The sequence below is a fragment of the Dryobates pubescens genome, chromosome 10 (assembly GCF_014839835.1).
Source record: "Dryobates pubescens isolate bDryPub1 chromosome 10, bDryPub1.pri, whole genome shotgun sequence".
Classification (NCBI taxonomy): Eukaryota; Metazoa; Chordata; class Aves; order Piciformes; family Picidae; genus Dryobates; species Dryobates pubescens.
The window spans coordinates 13,676,060-13,693,035 of NC_071621.1; the positions used below are offsets into that span (position 1 = coordinate 13,676,060).

Sequence of the window (16,976 nt, forward strand, 5' to 3'; positions counted from 1 at the left end):
AAGGCCAAGAAAAAGTAATTTGGGATGGACTCAAGTTTTAACATTCAGTTACTGTGCTGACATTAGTCATTGTGCCAAGAGTGCTTTCTGAGGGGCCTCACAGGGAGATAAAACTTGGGCCTTGAAAGATTTAGCGGCCACGAAACCCCAAACCTCTGAGCGGAAAGCAAGCGTGGTATCAGAGATCACAAAGCCACAGCCGTTTAAGTGAACGAAAACAACATCTGCTGCATGATTTCACTGCTGCCTTGCACTTCTCTGCTGCTTCCCACAGCATCCACACAATTCAATGGAGCTGATTCTTACTAGAAACTGCACTCACCCGCTCCAAAGAGACATGTGTGATACAAACTGGGTTTCACCCTGCTAGCAGTAAAGCAAGCCATCAACTTCCACATTGCTGCTGCAGAAATTTCACTGGCTGCCCAGAAAGGTTGTGGATTCTCATTCTCTAGAGACATTTAAAGCCTGGGGTGCAGCAAGAAAGGTATGCCCAGCAGGTCTAGGAAGGTTCTTCACCCCTTCTACTCTGCCCTGCTGAGACGACACCTGCAATACTGTGTCCAGTTTGGGGCTCTCCAGATCAAGAGAGACAGGGATCTGCTGAAGAGAATCCAACAGAGAGCCGCAAGGATGATTAGGGGACTTGAGTATCTCCACTGTGAAGAGAGACTGAGAGTCCTGGAGCTGTTGAGTCTTGAGAAGGCTGAGAGGGGATGTCATCAATGTCTATCAGTATCTGAGGAGTGGGCCAGGCTCTTTTTGATGGTGCACAATAATAAGGCAAGGAACAACAGATACAAGCTTGGACATAGAAGGTTTCACCTCAACATGAGGAGAAACTTCTTTACAATGAGAGTGACAGAGTCCTGGAGCAGGCTGCCCAGAGAGGTTGTGGAGTCTCCTTCTCTGAAGAATTTCAATACCCACCTGGATGCATTCCTGTGTGGAATACCCTAGGTGATCCTGCTTTGACAAGGGGGTTGGAATCAATGGTCTCTGGAGGTGCCTTCCAACCTCCAGTGTTCTATGATTCAGAGACCTGTCCGGATGCATTCTTGTGTGACCTGCCCTAGGTGGGACTTGATCTCCAGAGGTCCCTTCCACCCCTTACCATTCTATCTAAGCTGCAGCGGTATGGAGATGGCATTAATCTGCACCCACCTGCAGAAGTCAGATCTGCAGGTGTAGGGTATCATGAACAGAAGTGCACTGGCAGCCTTCTTTCTAAATTTCTTTTATTAAATTGGAAAAAAAAAAACCAATCATAGAAGAAAAACATTTTGCTTCTCCAATTTTCCAGGCTGTTTACTCAGGCACTGGTCAGCACATTGCACACAACTAGTTCTTCTTGATACATGGGGCATTTCCACAGCAGTGTAAAGGACATTAAGGAGAGGAAAAAAGAAAAGGAAAAACAAAAGAGAGAACTCAAAGGATGAAGAAAAATAACCAAAAACCAACCAAGTTAAAGTTTTCCACTCATTGAGTAAAACATCACCTGAAGCAACTCTGAATTTATAGATTTTGTGCTTTTCTTCTTAAGTCTACAAGATTTACAGCCTGAAAAGATCTGTGTCCTGTGGGAGGGATGCAGGGAGTGGCTGTGGACATGCACCCCGTAGCTCTCCCCCCGAGTTCAACAACCCTCAGAGCAGGCTCCACAGCTTGCCCACTGCAGTCTGGGGCCAGCTCCAGAGCTGACAGGAGGACAGCACTGGAAATTCCCTCCCAGAGCCATCAAGCCTATGAAGAAAATTACACAAACAGACCCTTTCTTATGCAGAAAACCTTGTTAAGGACCTGTAGAGGAAAAACTCATCCATTTTACCCAGAAGAACGGGGAAAGAAAAAAAACATGTGGTGGTTTGAGTCATTTTAGCTCCCTGCTGTAGGTGACATCTGCTTTCAGAGAAAAACAGAACTGCAGATTCTGTTTCTCAAAGACATGCAAGTAAGTGAGGGACCTGGGGGTGCTGGCCGATGGTAGGCTGAACATGAGCCTGCAGTGTGCCCAGGCAGCCAAGAGGGCCAATGGCATCCTGGCCTGCACCAGGAACAGTGTGGCCAGCAGGAGCAGGGAGGTCATTCTGCCCCTGTACACTGCACTGGTTAGGCCACACCTCGAGTTCTGTGTCCAGTTCTGGGCCCCTCAGTTTAAGAAGGATGTTGACTTGCTGGAACGAGTCCAGAGAAGGGCAACAAAGTTGGTGAGGGGTTTGGAACACAGCCCTATGAGGAAAGGCTGAGGGAGCTGGGGTTGCTTAGCCTGGAGAAGAGGAGACTCAGGGGTGACCTTATTGCTCTCTACAACTACCTGAAGGGAGGGTGTAGACAGGCGGATGTTGGTCTCTTCTACCAGGCAGCCAGTGCCAGAACAAGAGGACACAGTCTCAGGCTGTGCCAGGGGAGGTTTAGGCTGGATGTTAGGAAGAAGTTCTATACAGAGAGAGTGATTGCCCATTGGAATGTGCTGCCCAGGGAGGTGGTGGAGTCACCATCACTGGAGGTGTTCAGGAAGAGACCTGATAGGGTGCTTGGTGCCATGGTTTAGTTGATTAGGTGGTGTTGGATTGGTTGACAGGTTGGATGAGATGATCTTGAAGGTCTCTTCCAACCTGGTTTATTCTATTCTGCTCTCATCCTTGGGTTTCCTCATTGTGAGGTCAAAACACTCATTAGGAAGGACCACAGCAGTGTGCTCCACTACCTTCCCAGTTGGGAAACAGGTCTGTGCCTGAACAAATGGTACTGATCTGAGAAGATGAAGCAAAACTGATAAACAAATGAAAGATCTAATACAGAAACATTCTGTCCCAAGACTGTAAGTGTTAAAACTATTTTTAGTGTTCAACTGTGCTACCCAGCTCTACAGGGCTTCTTTCATCTAATACTGCATCCAATTCCTAGATGCTGGATCTCATCCAAACAAAAATCCTTATCCAATTGGAATCAGCAATTACTAAAAACCCAGCCTGCAGAATAGTAGTAAGTTGAGCTTCCATTGCAAATAAAGAGCTCATTAAAGCACTGTATAAATCAAAGAGCTTCCAAGGTCAAGTTTTATGACCATAAAATTGATGCTTGAAATCCCACAAGATGGAATTCATACAAACCATACTCTGGTGTCCTGTGCTGTACACAGCCATGACTCAGAGAAAAGCAGATGTGTTGGAAGAAACTGGGGGAGAGACACAGCTAGCAGGTGTTATGTACAACTGCCCTGGCTTCACAACCCTGTACTGTTAGGCAGAGGCAGATGTTCAGCTTACCCCTAATGTGTCTTCCTAACTCTGTTTTCCTGCCTTTTCCTTAAACTCCTAAGTCAAGCTTCAAACTAACACCCTGAACCTTGTCCAGCTGAACTAGCCCCTACTCTTACCCCTTCTCTAATCATTCTGGTTGAATAGAAGAATCAGGGCAATGCTGCCTGTCCTAGGCAGCAAGGAAAAATCCCCTCTTGCTCACAAAGCCAGCTGCAGACCCCTTAAGATACACACACCCTGCACACACCATCCCGGGGTCACTCCAAGGACGGTGGATTCCAAAAGCAAGTCCAAAGGAACCAAAGAATAATGCAAAACCAAGTAAAACACAGTAGAGCCCCAGGACACAGCTGGTAAACAGATACACTAATCTCAATTTTGAAATAAAGCTTGGAATTTCCCTCAGGAAAGCTTTGCAATGTGGAGGGCAGGTTGAGTCACCAGCTGCTGGAAAGGAAGGGCAAAGAACTGGTGAAGAGCAAAGTAAGGCTGGACAGGGAGGGCACAAAGGGTGCACCACCTCACTGAGATTGTCCCAAAGGACTACTTCTGCTTCCCAAACATGAGACAATCACAGAATTGTCAGGGTTGGAAGGGACCTCAAGGCTCATCCAGTTACAACCCCCCTGCCACAGCCAGGCATACCTCACACTATAGCAGGTTGCTCAGAGCCACATCCAGGGATGAGGCTTCCACCACCTCCCTGGGCAACCTGTGCCAGTGTCTCACCACCCTCATGGGGAAGAACTTCTCCCTAACATCCAGTCTGAATCTACCCATTTCTAGTTTTGCTCCATTCCCCCCAGTCCTATCATTACCCAACACCCTAAAAAATCCCTCCCCAGCTTTCTTGTAGGCTCCCTTTAGATACTGGCAGGCCACAATAAGGTCTCCTCGAAGCCTTCTCTTCTCCAAACTGAATAGCAGTAACTCTCTCAGCCTGTCCTCACAGGAGAGCTGCTCCAGCCCTGATCATCCTTGTGGCCCTTCTCTGGACACACTGAAGCACATGTTCTGCCAGAGGCCAATGGACCTTGCTGCAAAGGAGCTAATGATTCTGCAGATGCTGACTGCACTGAACACCTACCAAAAAAACAAAAGTTCTTTTTTTCAGACACTGATCACAGTGCATATGCAGCACATTTCTTTAATGAAATTAACTTACAACACCAGGGAAAAAGCACTCTGGTCAGACACCTCAGGGTTTTGAGCTAGCCCAACACCCCCAACACACCCCCCCACACCAAATATTTCACAGCTGCATTTTCAAGTGCACAAAAAGGTCTGTGTCTGAAACTGTGCCCAGCAAAGTCACTGGACTCTACCCAGAGCTTGGCTGTACAGGAATCCTCTGATTAGCTAATGGTAGAAGACTGAGTCTATAAAGAAACACTGCTCTGGTTTTTGTGAGTTTTAACATTATCTAGAAACTTCTCTGTTCCTGACACCTTCCTTCCTTCTTTATAGTACTTCCACAAGCACAGAAGAACTCATGCAGCAGCTCAGCATCTCTGTAAAGGGACTGAAAAATGGCTGTAATTATTAAGATAAATGTAAAAAGCCCTACACTTCAAGAACTTAAAGCAGGTAGGTAGCTTTTCCCTGATAACCACTTGCAAGTGCCCTTCTAGCATTATAAATTTAAGTTTTTGATACGTGTTTTGAATTGAAGGAACTCTGCATTTTTTTAACCTTTCATGACCCATGACCCTTTCTGTTGATCCACTTCAGGCTTTTGAAACAGTTGCAGTGCCTGCAAGGGGCTAGCACACTCAAGCTGAAACAACCACATACTGCTGAGCTGCTGGGACTGGAGACAGCTCCCAGAGCTCCTCTGAACACTTTTGCAGTGATTATTAAATCTTTCTTTTGTTTAGAAAACATCTTCCCCACTGATCTGTGAAAGGCTCCAGCAAACACTGAAAACGCATTACTTACATAGCAGTTGCACACACAAAGACACAACAAACCTCAAACTAAAGACATTTTTGTCTTTCAATTATCACAACAGTCATTTTTATCTGTGACTGAAGGCTCATTTGAAGGCATTTAAAAGTCAGCAGTGCTCCTTTGCTGGAATTTATTTCACATGAATCTTATTTCCTCCTACAAATACATACCCTTCAAATTCACATCATGCCCTCCATAAACCTGCCTTAGTTTGCACAGAAGCAAAATTACATTGCACAAATGTCACTGTTCTGTTACCATTTGGAGTGGCAGATGTCCAAGTGCCAGCTGCAGAAGTACTCTATAATTAGTGCTTCATATTCAGTAATGCAATATTTTGTTAAATCCTACATCAGAATTTTATTGTCACTTACTAACCACACAAGTATTAGTAAACACACACATGGTCCATTACCAGAGTGTCCTGCAAGTTTTAAGCATATCTGTAATGAGATGGATAAATGAGAACTGTTGACTGGGCAAACATGGGCTTTCCAAAGCCTTCCATGACAGCTTTCAGGAAAACAGAAAATTAAGCTGTCATGAGAAGAAAGGTAAAGTTGCACCATGGATTGGAAAGTGGCAGAGAGACAAAAAAGGGAAGAATGAAAAAAACCCAATCGTTTCAAAAGTCATTAAATACTGAACATAAAGAATTAACCAGGTTGGAAAAGACCTTAGAGATAATCAAGTCCAACCTAACACCCAACACCATCTAATCAACTCAGTTTAAGAAGGACATCAAGACACTTGAACGTGTCCAGAGAAGGGCAACGAGGCTGGGGAGAGGCCTTGAGCACAGCCCTGTGAGGAGAGGCTGAGGGAGCTGGGGTTGTTTAGCCTGGAGAAGAGGAGGCTCACTGCTGTCTACAACTACCTGAAGGGGGATTGTAGCCAGGAAGGGGTTGGTCTCTTCTCTCTAGCAACCAGCACCACAACACGAGGACACAGTCTCAAGCTGCACCAGGGGAAGTTTAGGCTGGAGGTGAGGAGAAAGTTCTTCACTGAGAGAGTCGTTCGCCATTGGAATGTGCTGCCCAGGGAGGTGGTGGAGTCACCGTCCCTGGAGGTGTTCAAGAGGGGATTGGATGTGGCACTTGGTGCCATGGTCTAGTCATGAGGTCTGTGGTGACAGGTTGGACTCTATCTTCGAGGACTCTTTCAACCTTGGTGATACTGTGAAACCATGGCACCTCATGCAGTTTCTGTTTAAACACTTCCAGGGATGGTGACTCCACCACCTCAATGGGCAGCCCATTCCAATGGCAAATCACTCTCTCTGTGAAGAATTTCTTCCTAACATCCAGCCCCGCAAATTGTGGCAAAATGCATCACAGAAGTGCCAGAGGATTATCTCCAGAGTTAAATTAGGTATGTACATTTGTAACTTGAGAAGGGAGATAAATGAATGCAACAGTGTTTGACACTGACTCAAAATTAGAGAATCACAGAATGGTGGGGGCTGGAAAGGACTTCTGGGGACCATCTAGTCCAAACCCCCTGCTAAAGCAAGGTCATCCACAGCAGGTTGTACAGTATCACTTCCAGGCAGGTTTGGAGCCTCTCCAGAGAAGGAGACTGTGGTGGGTTGAAATCACCCCCCCAAAATAAAATTGCCAGACCAGCTCAGTTAGAAAGCATATGAAGCTGTATTTACAAGCAAAGCTACAATCTAAAATATGAAATGCAATGAATATGTACAAAATACACAATATTTACATATATATATACAATTTACAAACAACACAAGATCCCTGCTGGACAAACCAGGGATCTACAAATAGCTCCCCTTCCCTCCCCACTGTACACAGGACAAGAGACAGAGCAGAGAGCTGCTGCTAGTACTTAGCCACAATGAGAACACATTCAAGGTCAGCAAAAGCCAGCAGAAGCACAAGTTAGTATCTGCCAGAGCAAGGAAGCCAAAAAAAAAAGAGAGAAATTTAGTTAGCCAAACTAACTTTTATGTTAGGTATCTGCCCAATGGGATTGTTCAAACCATATCATTCTTTTCCTTTTCACATCCAATAGTGATTTATTTACATTTGATCACTTTCTGTTCAAGATCTGTGGAAAATTTTCTAGGCACAGCCTAAAACTACCACAGAGACTCCACAAACTCTCTGGGCAGCCTGCTCCAGGGATCCAGCACCCTCAAAGGAAAGCAGCCTTCCCTCCTGTTTACGAGGAACTTCCTGAGTTGTAGTTTGTGCACATCGCTCCTCATCCTGTCTCTGGGCACCACTGAAAAGAATCTGACCCCACCCTCTTGACCCTTGCCCTTTAGATATTGGCAAACATTGAGAAGATCCCCTCTCAGTCCTCTCTTCTCCAGGCAAAACAGCCTCAGGTCTCTCTCACCTTTTACCTAATCACTTAAAATCGTTAAAGAGCTAAGAAAGCATGACAGCAGAGACCATTTGTCTGGCTTACAAGTTTATTTCTGATTCTTACTTTACTTCTTACTCTTAATCTACTTCTTATTCTTTGAAGGAAACAACCTCTCTCTTCTTTTGTCCACAGCACAAGAAAACCCCCAAAAGTATTCATCCTAAAAAGCATCCCACAGCTGAGCACACTCCACTTGTCTTTGTAGCCATCATCAACCGGCTTAATGTTCCCTTCAGCTTTTTGTCCCTGCTGCCCCCTAAATTGAGGGATCTCCCTCAAGAAGCCTGGTAATTTGAAGAGGAAAGCTGTAATAAGGCTTCCCACAATTAGGTCAATGAAGTTTCCCATTCAAGCCCCTTTCAGTCATAAAAGGTGAGGCTGTGCCACTGTCTTCCCTTAAATTGCACTTTAGAACTCAGCTGTGTTTGTGATGCCTTTAAATAATTCAGATGCAACCAAGCAGTTGGGCTGATCACACCCAGTTAATCCTGAGATCCTTTCTTCACCTGTCACTTTGTTAGTGAAAGGACAAGAGACACAGCTCTTGATGCCAGACAGAGCTGGCTTTATTTGATTTTCTTAGCTCCCAGGGAGAGCTCACCTAGCAGCTCATCAGTCTCTGGCTGCTTTCCAAAGCCTCTGGCAAAAAGAGGCAAAACAGAGCAGGACACTCAGGAGGACCAGGTGACAGTAGGTATGTTGCAGGCAAAATTCAGTATTAACAACGTTACTTCAGCAACCTGCAAAGTTTACTTGTAGTTGGAATAACAATCCCCGTGCCAAGCAGAGATCTGTGCATCTGGCAGCTGTCTGGTTTGGAGCACAGCTTACAAGAGCGTTTTTGTGTCACTTCACAAGGTAAGGAACACTCAGATGGCAGTCTACACGTTAATGAGGTATCTCACATCTAACAACACAGGTAACAGGCATCTCAATCTCTTATCTCCTTCCTGAAGGAAAATAAGAAAGGTTTAAGGAAGAGCAGCAAAAGTGGCTCGAAACATGGAAATCCTCATGATCTGTTTGGGTTGGGTTTTTTTATGTGAGGAAAAGTAGGAAATAAATATGGAAATAAGGGAAGCAGAGTTACAAATATTTGTTGCCTATATTTCTAATGGAAATAAAAAGCAATGGCTTTAACTTTGGTAATAGAAAAAAAATAATCTTTTCTTATGTGAAGAGAGCAGAATGTACTGAGGCAGGAGCAGAAGCCAAGAAAGAATATAATGATCGACCTGGACTTCTGCAAGGAGCCCACTTGAGTCCAGTTCTGGTGTCGCCATCACAAGGAGGACTCAGAGCTATTGGAGCACGTACAGAGGAGGGCCACAAAGATGATCCAAGGGATGGAGTACCTCTGTTATGAGGATAGGCTGAGGGAGATGGGATATTCAGCCCAGAAAAGACTCCAGGGGGACCTTAGAGCTGCCTTCCAATAGCTGAAGGGATCCTACAGGAAGGCTGGAAAGGGCCTTTTCTTATGGGTGTCTAGCAACAGGACAAGAAGGAATAGTTTGAAGCTGAGGGAGAGTAGGTTTAGACTGGATCTTAGAAGTTAGAGGGTGGTAAGACTCTGGAACAGGTTGCCCAGAGAGGTTCTGGGTGTCTCCTCCCTGGGGGTGTTCAAGGCCAGGTTGATGAGGCCTTGAGCATCTGAGTCTAGTTGAGAGGCACCCCTGCCTATGGTAGAGAGGTTGGCATAGATGATCTCTGAGGTCTCTTCCAACCTAAGCCATTCTATGGCAGAAATGATTTCAACAACTCCTTGAGAAGCCCAAAGCTATATTCCAGGCACTTGCTGCTGTAAATGCCAACATGAAGATCTACTATCTGAAGAGTAGGTGTGTTGTAGAGGGTGTCTGCTATTCCTGGGCAATGATAGCTCAAGGCAGTATTTCACATACCTAGAAACACCACTCAAATTTGATCCAAACTGAAACACAGCACTGAGTTGATAACAACAAATTCACCTTTGTGATCCTCCTGGCTGAGAATTAGAAGCCCCCGGGTAGCACACAGGGCTGCTCTGAATTTAAAGTACTTAAATTCTTATTACTCTCCATGTTTTCAGCAAAGGACATCTATAAAGATTGGCTGCATCCACTTTTCATATTCTACAAGACAAACCCTTCTTACAGCCATGACACTGAATGCAAGAAGGGAAAGACACTTCTCATAGAGACACTCACATCAAAACAGGCCACCAAACCAACACTACCTGGGCTAAACTGGGGTGAAACATCAACCCTGCCAAAATAAGGAATAAACTAACATTTCAGAACTTAGTGCTAAAGAACAGCACTGCCATTTGACCTTGTTCTGTTTGCATGGGTGGAAGGATGATGGTTTTTCCTTTGCTTCTGTGTTCAGCTTTGGACCCCTCACAAGAAAGACACTGAGGTGCTGGAGCTCTCCCAGAGAAGGGCAATGAAGCTGGTGAAGGGTCTAGAGAACAAAGGTTGTGAAAAGCACCTGAGGGAACTAGAATTGTTTAGTCTGGATAAGAGGAGGCTGAGGAAAGACCTCGTTGCTCTTTACAGCTCCCCGAAAGGAGTTTGTAGTGAGGTGGGAGTTGGTTTCTTCTCCCTCATACCAGATAATAGATTAAGAGGAAATGGCCTGAAATTGTACCAGGGGAAGTTTAAGTTGGATACTAAGACAAATTTCTTTCTGGAAAGAGTGCTAAGGCATTGGAACAGGCTGCCCAGGGAGATGGTGGAGTCACCATCCCTGGAAATGTTAAAAAAACTTGCAGCTGTGGTGCTTAGGAACATGATTGTGTGGTGGACACGGCACTTCAAGACGTGATTTAAAGGCTGTGGTGGTCTTAGGTTGACAGTTGGACATGATGATCTTAGGGTTTTTTTTCCCAACAGAAAAAAGTTCTATGATAAATTCTACGATTATTTTGCTTCATTTGGTATGCAAAAGCTTGGGTAATTCAGCTGGAGCTGAATTTGACCTGGAAAAGCTCAGTGAGAATAAAAATAAAAAGCAAAAAGCACCCCTACTACTTGCCCTCAAGCACACAGGAGTTAATCCCAAGCTCCTGAGAAACCCTGAGGGAGGAATTACTACACCATACAATAGATTTGATCAGTGAGGGACATGAGTCCTTTTAGGGCTTAACATGGTTAAGCTGGAAAAATAATTCTTTTCAACTGGCTTTCCATTTCAATTGGTTTAATATTCTACAGAAGGCTGTTAGTCATCCACCTCCACAAGAGAGGAGAACTGGCTAGGTGCAGCCTCAGAAAGGCAAGGAAAAAACAACCCATAATTTTTTTTTCATTATTAAAATAATGAATCTTTGTATAGAGGCCATGGTGTTTGAGGTGCATCAAGAGAATGCAGCTACCAAGTGCTCCAACACCACCTTACCTTCACATCTCTGAACACAAGCTACTGATCATCTGCCATCACTTAACACTAGCTCTTTAAGGAGTGAATGACAACGAACTGCACGTAGGCTTCTGGAACACAATGCAGCAATTTGGACTAAAATTAGCATATTAAAAACAAATTGCTAAATGGCATAAAGATGAAACTAGCACAGCAAAGCTTTCAGTGTAGCTCTTCAACCTACAACCGAAGGGAAACATGATATTTAATTTGGATTTGCCAGTATCCTACAAGCTTCAGGCCTCCAAGAGTTTCTTATACTTTATTTATATCATTTAATGTAAAATTCCTAAATAGCAGCAGCTTCACTGAGTTGGACCAAGACAGTGGAAAGTCAGAAACTGATGTTTACTTTTCTGTAATGCTACACTTAAAATAATTCTGGCAGTGAATGAGTTTTCAAAAACTCATCAGCAACATCGAAAGTGGCCACAATGAGAACTCTGAAGGAGATGAGGAGAATATTTTTATGCTTTCTGGTTTCTTTGCTCTCTTAATTTGAATTTTTGATAGAATAAGGAAGCCATTAAGATACAGCAACTGAGAGAAGCCCACTGGGTCAGACAGACCCCTAATACACTCTCAACTCTCTTGCTTAAGCAACTTAATTTTTGGGTAACATCTCTGTGACCTTCCAAAGTAATTAACTTGACACTAAATAATTCAGAGAAAGGTGGAAAAGACTCTTTAGTTGTTCTATGAAACATTGCCACCTGACTTTTGCTGGCTGAGATTTAACCGTAGAGGGTTCATATCATCCAAAAAACCCCACTATGTCCTCTGACCCTGAAAGCACAGTTACAGAATTATGGCTGAAGAAAATCTACACCAACCCTGTTTAAATACTCTACTGCTAAACTAACTCTAAAAATACAGTGGGTTTATTTGTTTGCTTTTTAATCCTCTACCACTTAAATACTTTAATTTACAGCACAGCCCTTACACCAAATTTTCTCAGCACAACTGTCATACCAACAAACTGGCTCCAAACTTCAAACCCATGAGGAACCCGACTTTCTATAATTAATCCCTTCTTCTTCTTAACACACACCTTTCTCCCTCCCACCATTACTCTCATCCTCCCCCTTCCCTCTCCTGCATAATCTAGAAGCAGGTGGAAAAGTTTCATTTCCCACAACCAACAATGAGGGGGTTAGTTCAAGAATTTACATGCCAGTCAAATTTATTTTCACATGGGTGAAGAGACAGAGCTTCCTCTTCCCTGTGAGGATTATGCCACAAACTACTTTTTGCCACGAGGAAAACACAAAAGTGCACAATCTGCAAAAGTCCCGTTCTATTTAAGAACTTCAAAGTTCGTCTCATTTTCAGAGTGTCTTCAGCTGGGTTGTCTCTTTTCAGCCATAAATCTACACACCAACTTCCTTTTCCCTCCAGGTTTCTGTGCTGCTGTTACTCAGATGCAGCACTCCTTCCTATTCCCACACTCTGAAACCTCTTTCACAACTATTCATTTGGGTTCCTCACCCATGTCAGCGTTTGTAACCAGGAGTCACAGCCTGGCACAGATGCCCAGAACCTTCCATCTCTTGCATGCCAAGCTCTTCCAAAGTGCTGCTGAAGTATCCCAGCTATGAGAACGGCCTCCTCAGATTGCCCACTCCAAGCACTTCAGGGTATGTGAGCCTGTTCACTTCAGAACTATTTTCCTAGGGTCTTAACACTTCAAAACAAGCTGCCTTTCTTATATATGTGAAAGCTTCTTGTAGGACAGGGTGTAGGGCTAGTTGCAGCAACATAACCACTACTACACCCTTTAAAGTCACTGCCTAGGATACAAAAATATTTACTCCTTCAGCAAACTCTCAGTGGCACAGGACTCTCTTCTCTCCTGAATGACCCTGCACTCGAAACAGCTCCCTTTTCCCCTAAAATGCACTCGAATGTATCTAAATTCCTGACTGCCTCTGGAGAAAAAAAAGAAGAAAGAAAAGAAAATAAGAGAGAGAGTTTAAGGCCAAAACTTTGGCCTGCTCTCTCGCAGTTGCTTCGAGCTATCCTAAAAGACCACCACCTGCAACAGAGCAACCCTTTGAGCTGTTCTAACTTCTACCACCTGTAACAGCGCAAACTGACGATGGTCAAGACCCACCAAAGACCAGCTGGGCAAAGGTGTCTCTCCTGAATGAAGAGGTCTCTTCTTCACAAAGAAACTTTCTCCCGTGAAGCGTCCCCCTGAACGCTTTTGCTCGGTTTGACCGACCACAGACGGGTTGATGCTCCCATCTCCTCTCAAGGGGTGCTGTGCTACAGACCTACATGGCTTCACAGCACAGCACCCCAACCACTACTTCAGTGAAAATTCCACTCTTCATCCATCCACACAGTGCCACACAACCAACCCTGCCCCAGCGCCAAGCCCCTGAGCCCCACCTGACCTGGCCACCCCACCTCGGCCCAACCCAAGTCCCCTAACACCCCCCTCCCGCCCCTGCCATCACTTCGGACCCAGGCCGAAGGAACAAGCTTGGGATGAGAGAAGTCAAAGACGCGGGAAGGAGGAGGCTACACCATCATTCCCTTTAGAGGCGGACTCGGGGAGGAAGGGGACAGGAAAACAGCCATTTCCCCCCGCCGGGGCGGGCTGAGGGGCACCGTTACCCTGCCATTTGTCCCACGCAGGAAAGAGAGGCCACGGAGAAGGGGGAATCCCCCTGCGTGGGGCCTGGTCAGTGGGGTGAGAGCACGGAGGGCTGGGGTAGGGGGTTAGGGGCTGAGGCAGCGGCGGGACGCGGCCCCTCGGGTCGGTGCAGGGGCAGGGAGCGGGGCGGTCACTCACAGAACTCGGCGATATAGTAGGAGACGGCGTAGTTCTCCTCGCACCATTCCAAGGTGGAGGTCGGCGGGCCCCAGTAACCCTCCCGGTCAGCGGCCGGAGCCATCGCGGCGCCCGGTTCAGGCCACTGGGAAAAGGGGAGGAGGGAGAAGGGAGAAGGGCATAGGGCCCGGAGCGCGGCGGCAGCGGGCGGGGACCGGCGCTGGGCCCGCCCGGCCCGGGGAGGAGCCGCGGCGGCGGCGGCGGCGGCAGCCCAGCCCCGCCGGTTGCTCTGGCGACGGGCTGCGGCCTGTGGGAAGGGCGGGCCGGGCTGGGCTGGAGCGGGGCAATCTTGGAGGGAAGGAGGAGGTTGAGGTGAGAAAGGCAGATTTAGGGACAACCCCGGGGGGAGAGGCCGGGCGGGGGCACGTTTGTCCCCGAGGGCCCGTGCGGAGGCCCTGCGGAGAGCAGGCAGGACGGGCAGCATCACGGCCTCCGGGAAGCTATGCTCTCCTCGCCTGTTTTTTGGGGGGTACAGTATGCTCCCCTGGATAGATTTGGTGGTTTCCGTGGGTTGGCAGTGGTTTCCCACTTGCTGTTTTTGATCGCAGGCTACAGGGAGGGTTTGTAACGTGAGTGAGGCAAGCGTCGTGGTTTTAAATGAAGAGACAAGTGCGTCTCGTAGGCTGGGAGGAGGGAGAAGGGAGGGTTTTTTATAGCACTGCCTACTACACGGGGGTTTTCTCTCCTCTGATGCCTTATTTAGTTTCCTCAGTGCTTACTACGCGTACTATACTTACACCCATAACATGCAAAGTGCTCCTCAAACAGAGATGGTATCCAAAGGCAAGGAGAGTCTAAAAAGGGAAAGACCTGAAACACATGAGAGAAGAATAAAATGTACAAGCAAATGCCTAATAATATTTTCTGGGTTTTCTATGTCAGATAAAGGCTCAAAGACTTGATGAGAAGCTTGGTCCAGACCTTGAGGGCTGTACACAGTGCTTATACCATACACTTCAGCAGAATTTATTATCCTTGCATACAAACTCATAAACTTCTTTTTTTCTACATTTTATTTCTCTTCACCTCCCCTTCTGTAAGCTAAAAAAAACTTCTTTCTAAACACAGACCTTTCCTAGTGTAAATGCTGGTGTTTCGTGGTGTGTCCATACCTCGTCAAGAATAATCCATCTTTTGCAGTTCAGGATCACAGAAGCACAGAATGGTTTGGAAGAAAATTTTCAAGGTCATCTACGCCATCCCCTCTTGCAGTGAGCAGAACCATCTTTAACTACATTACATTACTCAGAGCCCCATCCAACTTGACCTGGAATGTTTCCAGGGATGGGGTATCTACCACCTCTCTAGGCAGCCTCTTCCAGTGTTTCACCACCTGTGTTGCAAAAAAGAAATAATCCTTATATCTAGTCTAAATTTCCCCTCTTTTGGTTTAAAACCACCACCTCTTATCCTGTTGCAAAAGACCCTGCCAAAAGCTCTGTCCCCATAAATAGCTGAGAGCAATATAATTGTTTTCAGATTCAGGTAGAGATGTGGTGAAAGTTTTTCACAGTCATATGAAACCATAGAATTGTGGGATTGTTTTGGTTGGAAGAGACCTCTGAGATCATCAAGTCAAACCATCAACCCTACACCACCAGAGCCATTAAACTGTGTCCCAAACTGCTGTGTCCACACATTTCTTGAGCACCTTCAAGGATAGTCACTCCACCACCTCCCAGGGCAGAAAAGCTTTCAAAGCAAAACTGATTTTAGTGATGTCAGTGATAAAATACTTAGATTGTCAAAACATCATCAAAATCACTGTGCTCTTCTCTTTTTTTTTTCTTTTTTTTTTTTTTTTAAAGGAAAGATGTCTTTTCTTTTGTCTTTTTATTTTTTTCCCCAGAGTTATATTATTCTTCCCAAATTTAGACTTTCAAGACTGAGGTCTGGAATCTCAAAACTGGTTTGAGGTACTTTAGCTTTTTAGACTTTCACAGAATCACAGAATCAACCAGGTTGGAAGAGACCTCCATGATCATCAAGTCCAACCAATCACCCAAGCCTAACTAATCAACCAGACCATGGCACTAAGTGCCTCATCCAGGCTTTTCTTAAACACCTCCAGGAATGCTAAACCCACCACCTCCCTGGGCAGCCCATTCCAATGGCCAATCTCTCTTTCTGGGAAGAATTTCTTCCTAACATCCAACCTAAACTTCCCCCTGCACAGTTTGAGACTGTGTCCTCTTGTTCTGTCACTGGTTGCCCGAGAGAAGAGACCAAACCCCATCTGGCTACAACCTCCCCTCAGGTAGTTGTGGACAGCAATAAGGTCTCCCCTAAGCCTCCTCTTCCCTAGGCTAAGCAACCCCAGCTCCCTCAGCCTCTCCTCATAGAGCTCGTGTTCCAGACCCCTCACCAGCTTTGTTTCCCTTCTCTGGATGTGTTCGAGCAACTCAACATCTTTCTTGAATTGAGGGGCCCAGAACTGGACACAGTACTCAAGGTGTGGCCTAACCAGTGCTGAGTATAGGGGCAGAATGATTTCCCTAGTCCTGCTGGACTTTACAAGGTTCAGTTCACATATTAAGGAATTTTTGAGGGCTCTGATCTATCTTCTGTTATCATGAAATTATTTGACCAGTTGAGAATATCCTTACTTACTGCAGGGGGGTTGGACTAGATGACCTTTAATGATCCTTTCTCAAACATTCTCAAATGGCTAGGCATAGTAAGCAGACCATGTTAAGATTCAAACCTCCTAGATAACTCACAATTACGGCAACACTGAATTGAAAAACTCAGGAGGGACACTCACAGTTGTATTGCTGTATGCCCCCAAACCAACAAATCCAAGGCAGTAATCACCAAACCTCCCTAACTTGTATTTAAACCAAAGAAACAGCTTATGTACTGTGTACCTGCCAGCCTGATAAATTGGTGCAGAAACAAACTATTTATAAAGCATCACGGTTAAGACAGAGCATACCAACTGCCACAACCCTCAAAACAGCTTCATTTTGGCTCCCTTAATCTGAGCATGAATTAATCAATCAAGCAATGCCCCACATTGGGTGCCAATTAATTTTGTAATGTGGTGGGTTGAAAATTCTCCCCGACATTACATTTGCCAGACCAGCTCAGTTGGAAGCAAATGAAAGCTGTATTTACAAGCAAAACTC

The 16,976-nt window shown here is 45.6% G+C and overlaps 1 protein-coding gene across 1 annotated transcript in view; it reads right to left on the reverse strand.

Annotated features, from left to right (window-relative positions):
• The window catches only part of ACER3 (alkaline ceramidase 3), a 93,646-nt gene extending 79,692 nt beyond the window's left edge, over positions 1–13,954 (reverse strand). Inside the window, exon 1 of the mRNA XM_054164600.1 lies at positions 13,810–13,954. Within this exon, the coding sequence (XP_054020575.1) occupies positions 13,810–13,912 (103 nt within the window). The 5' untranslated portion in view covers positions 13,913–13,954. The remainder of the gene's footprint in view (positions 1–13,809) is intronic.
• Between the last annotated feature and the right edge of the window lie 3,022 nt (positions 13,955–16,976).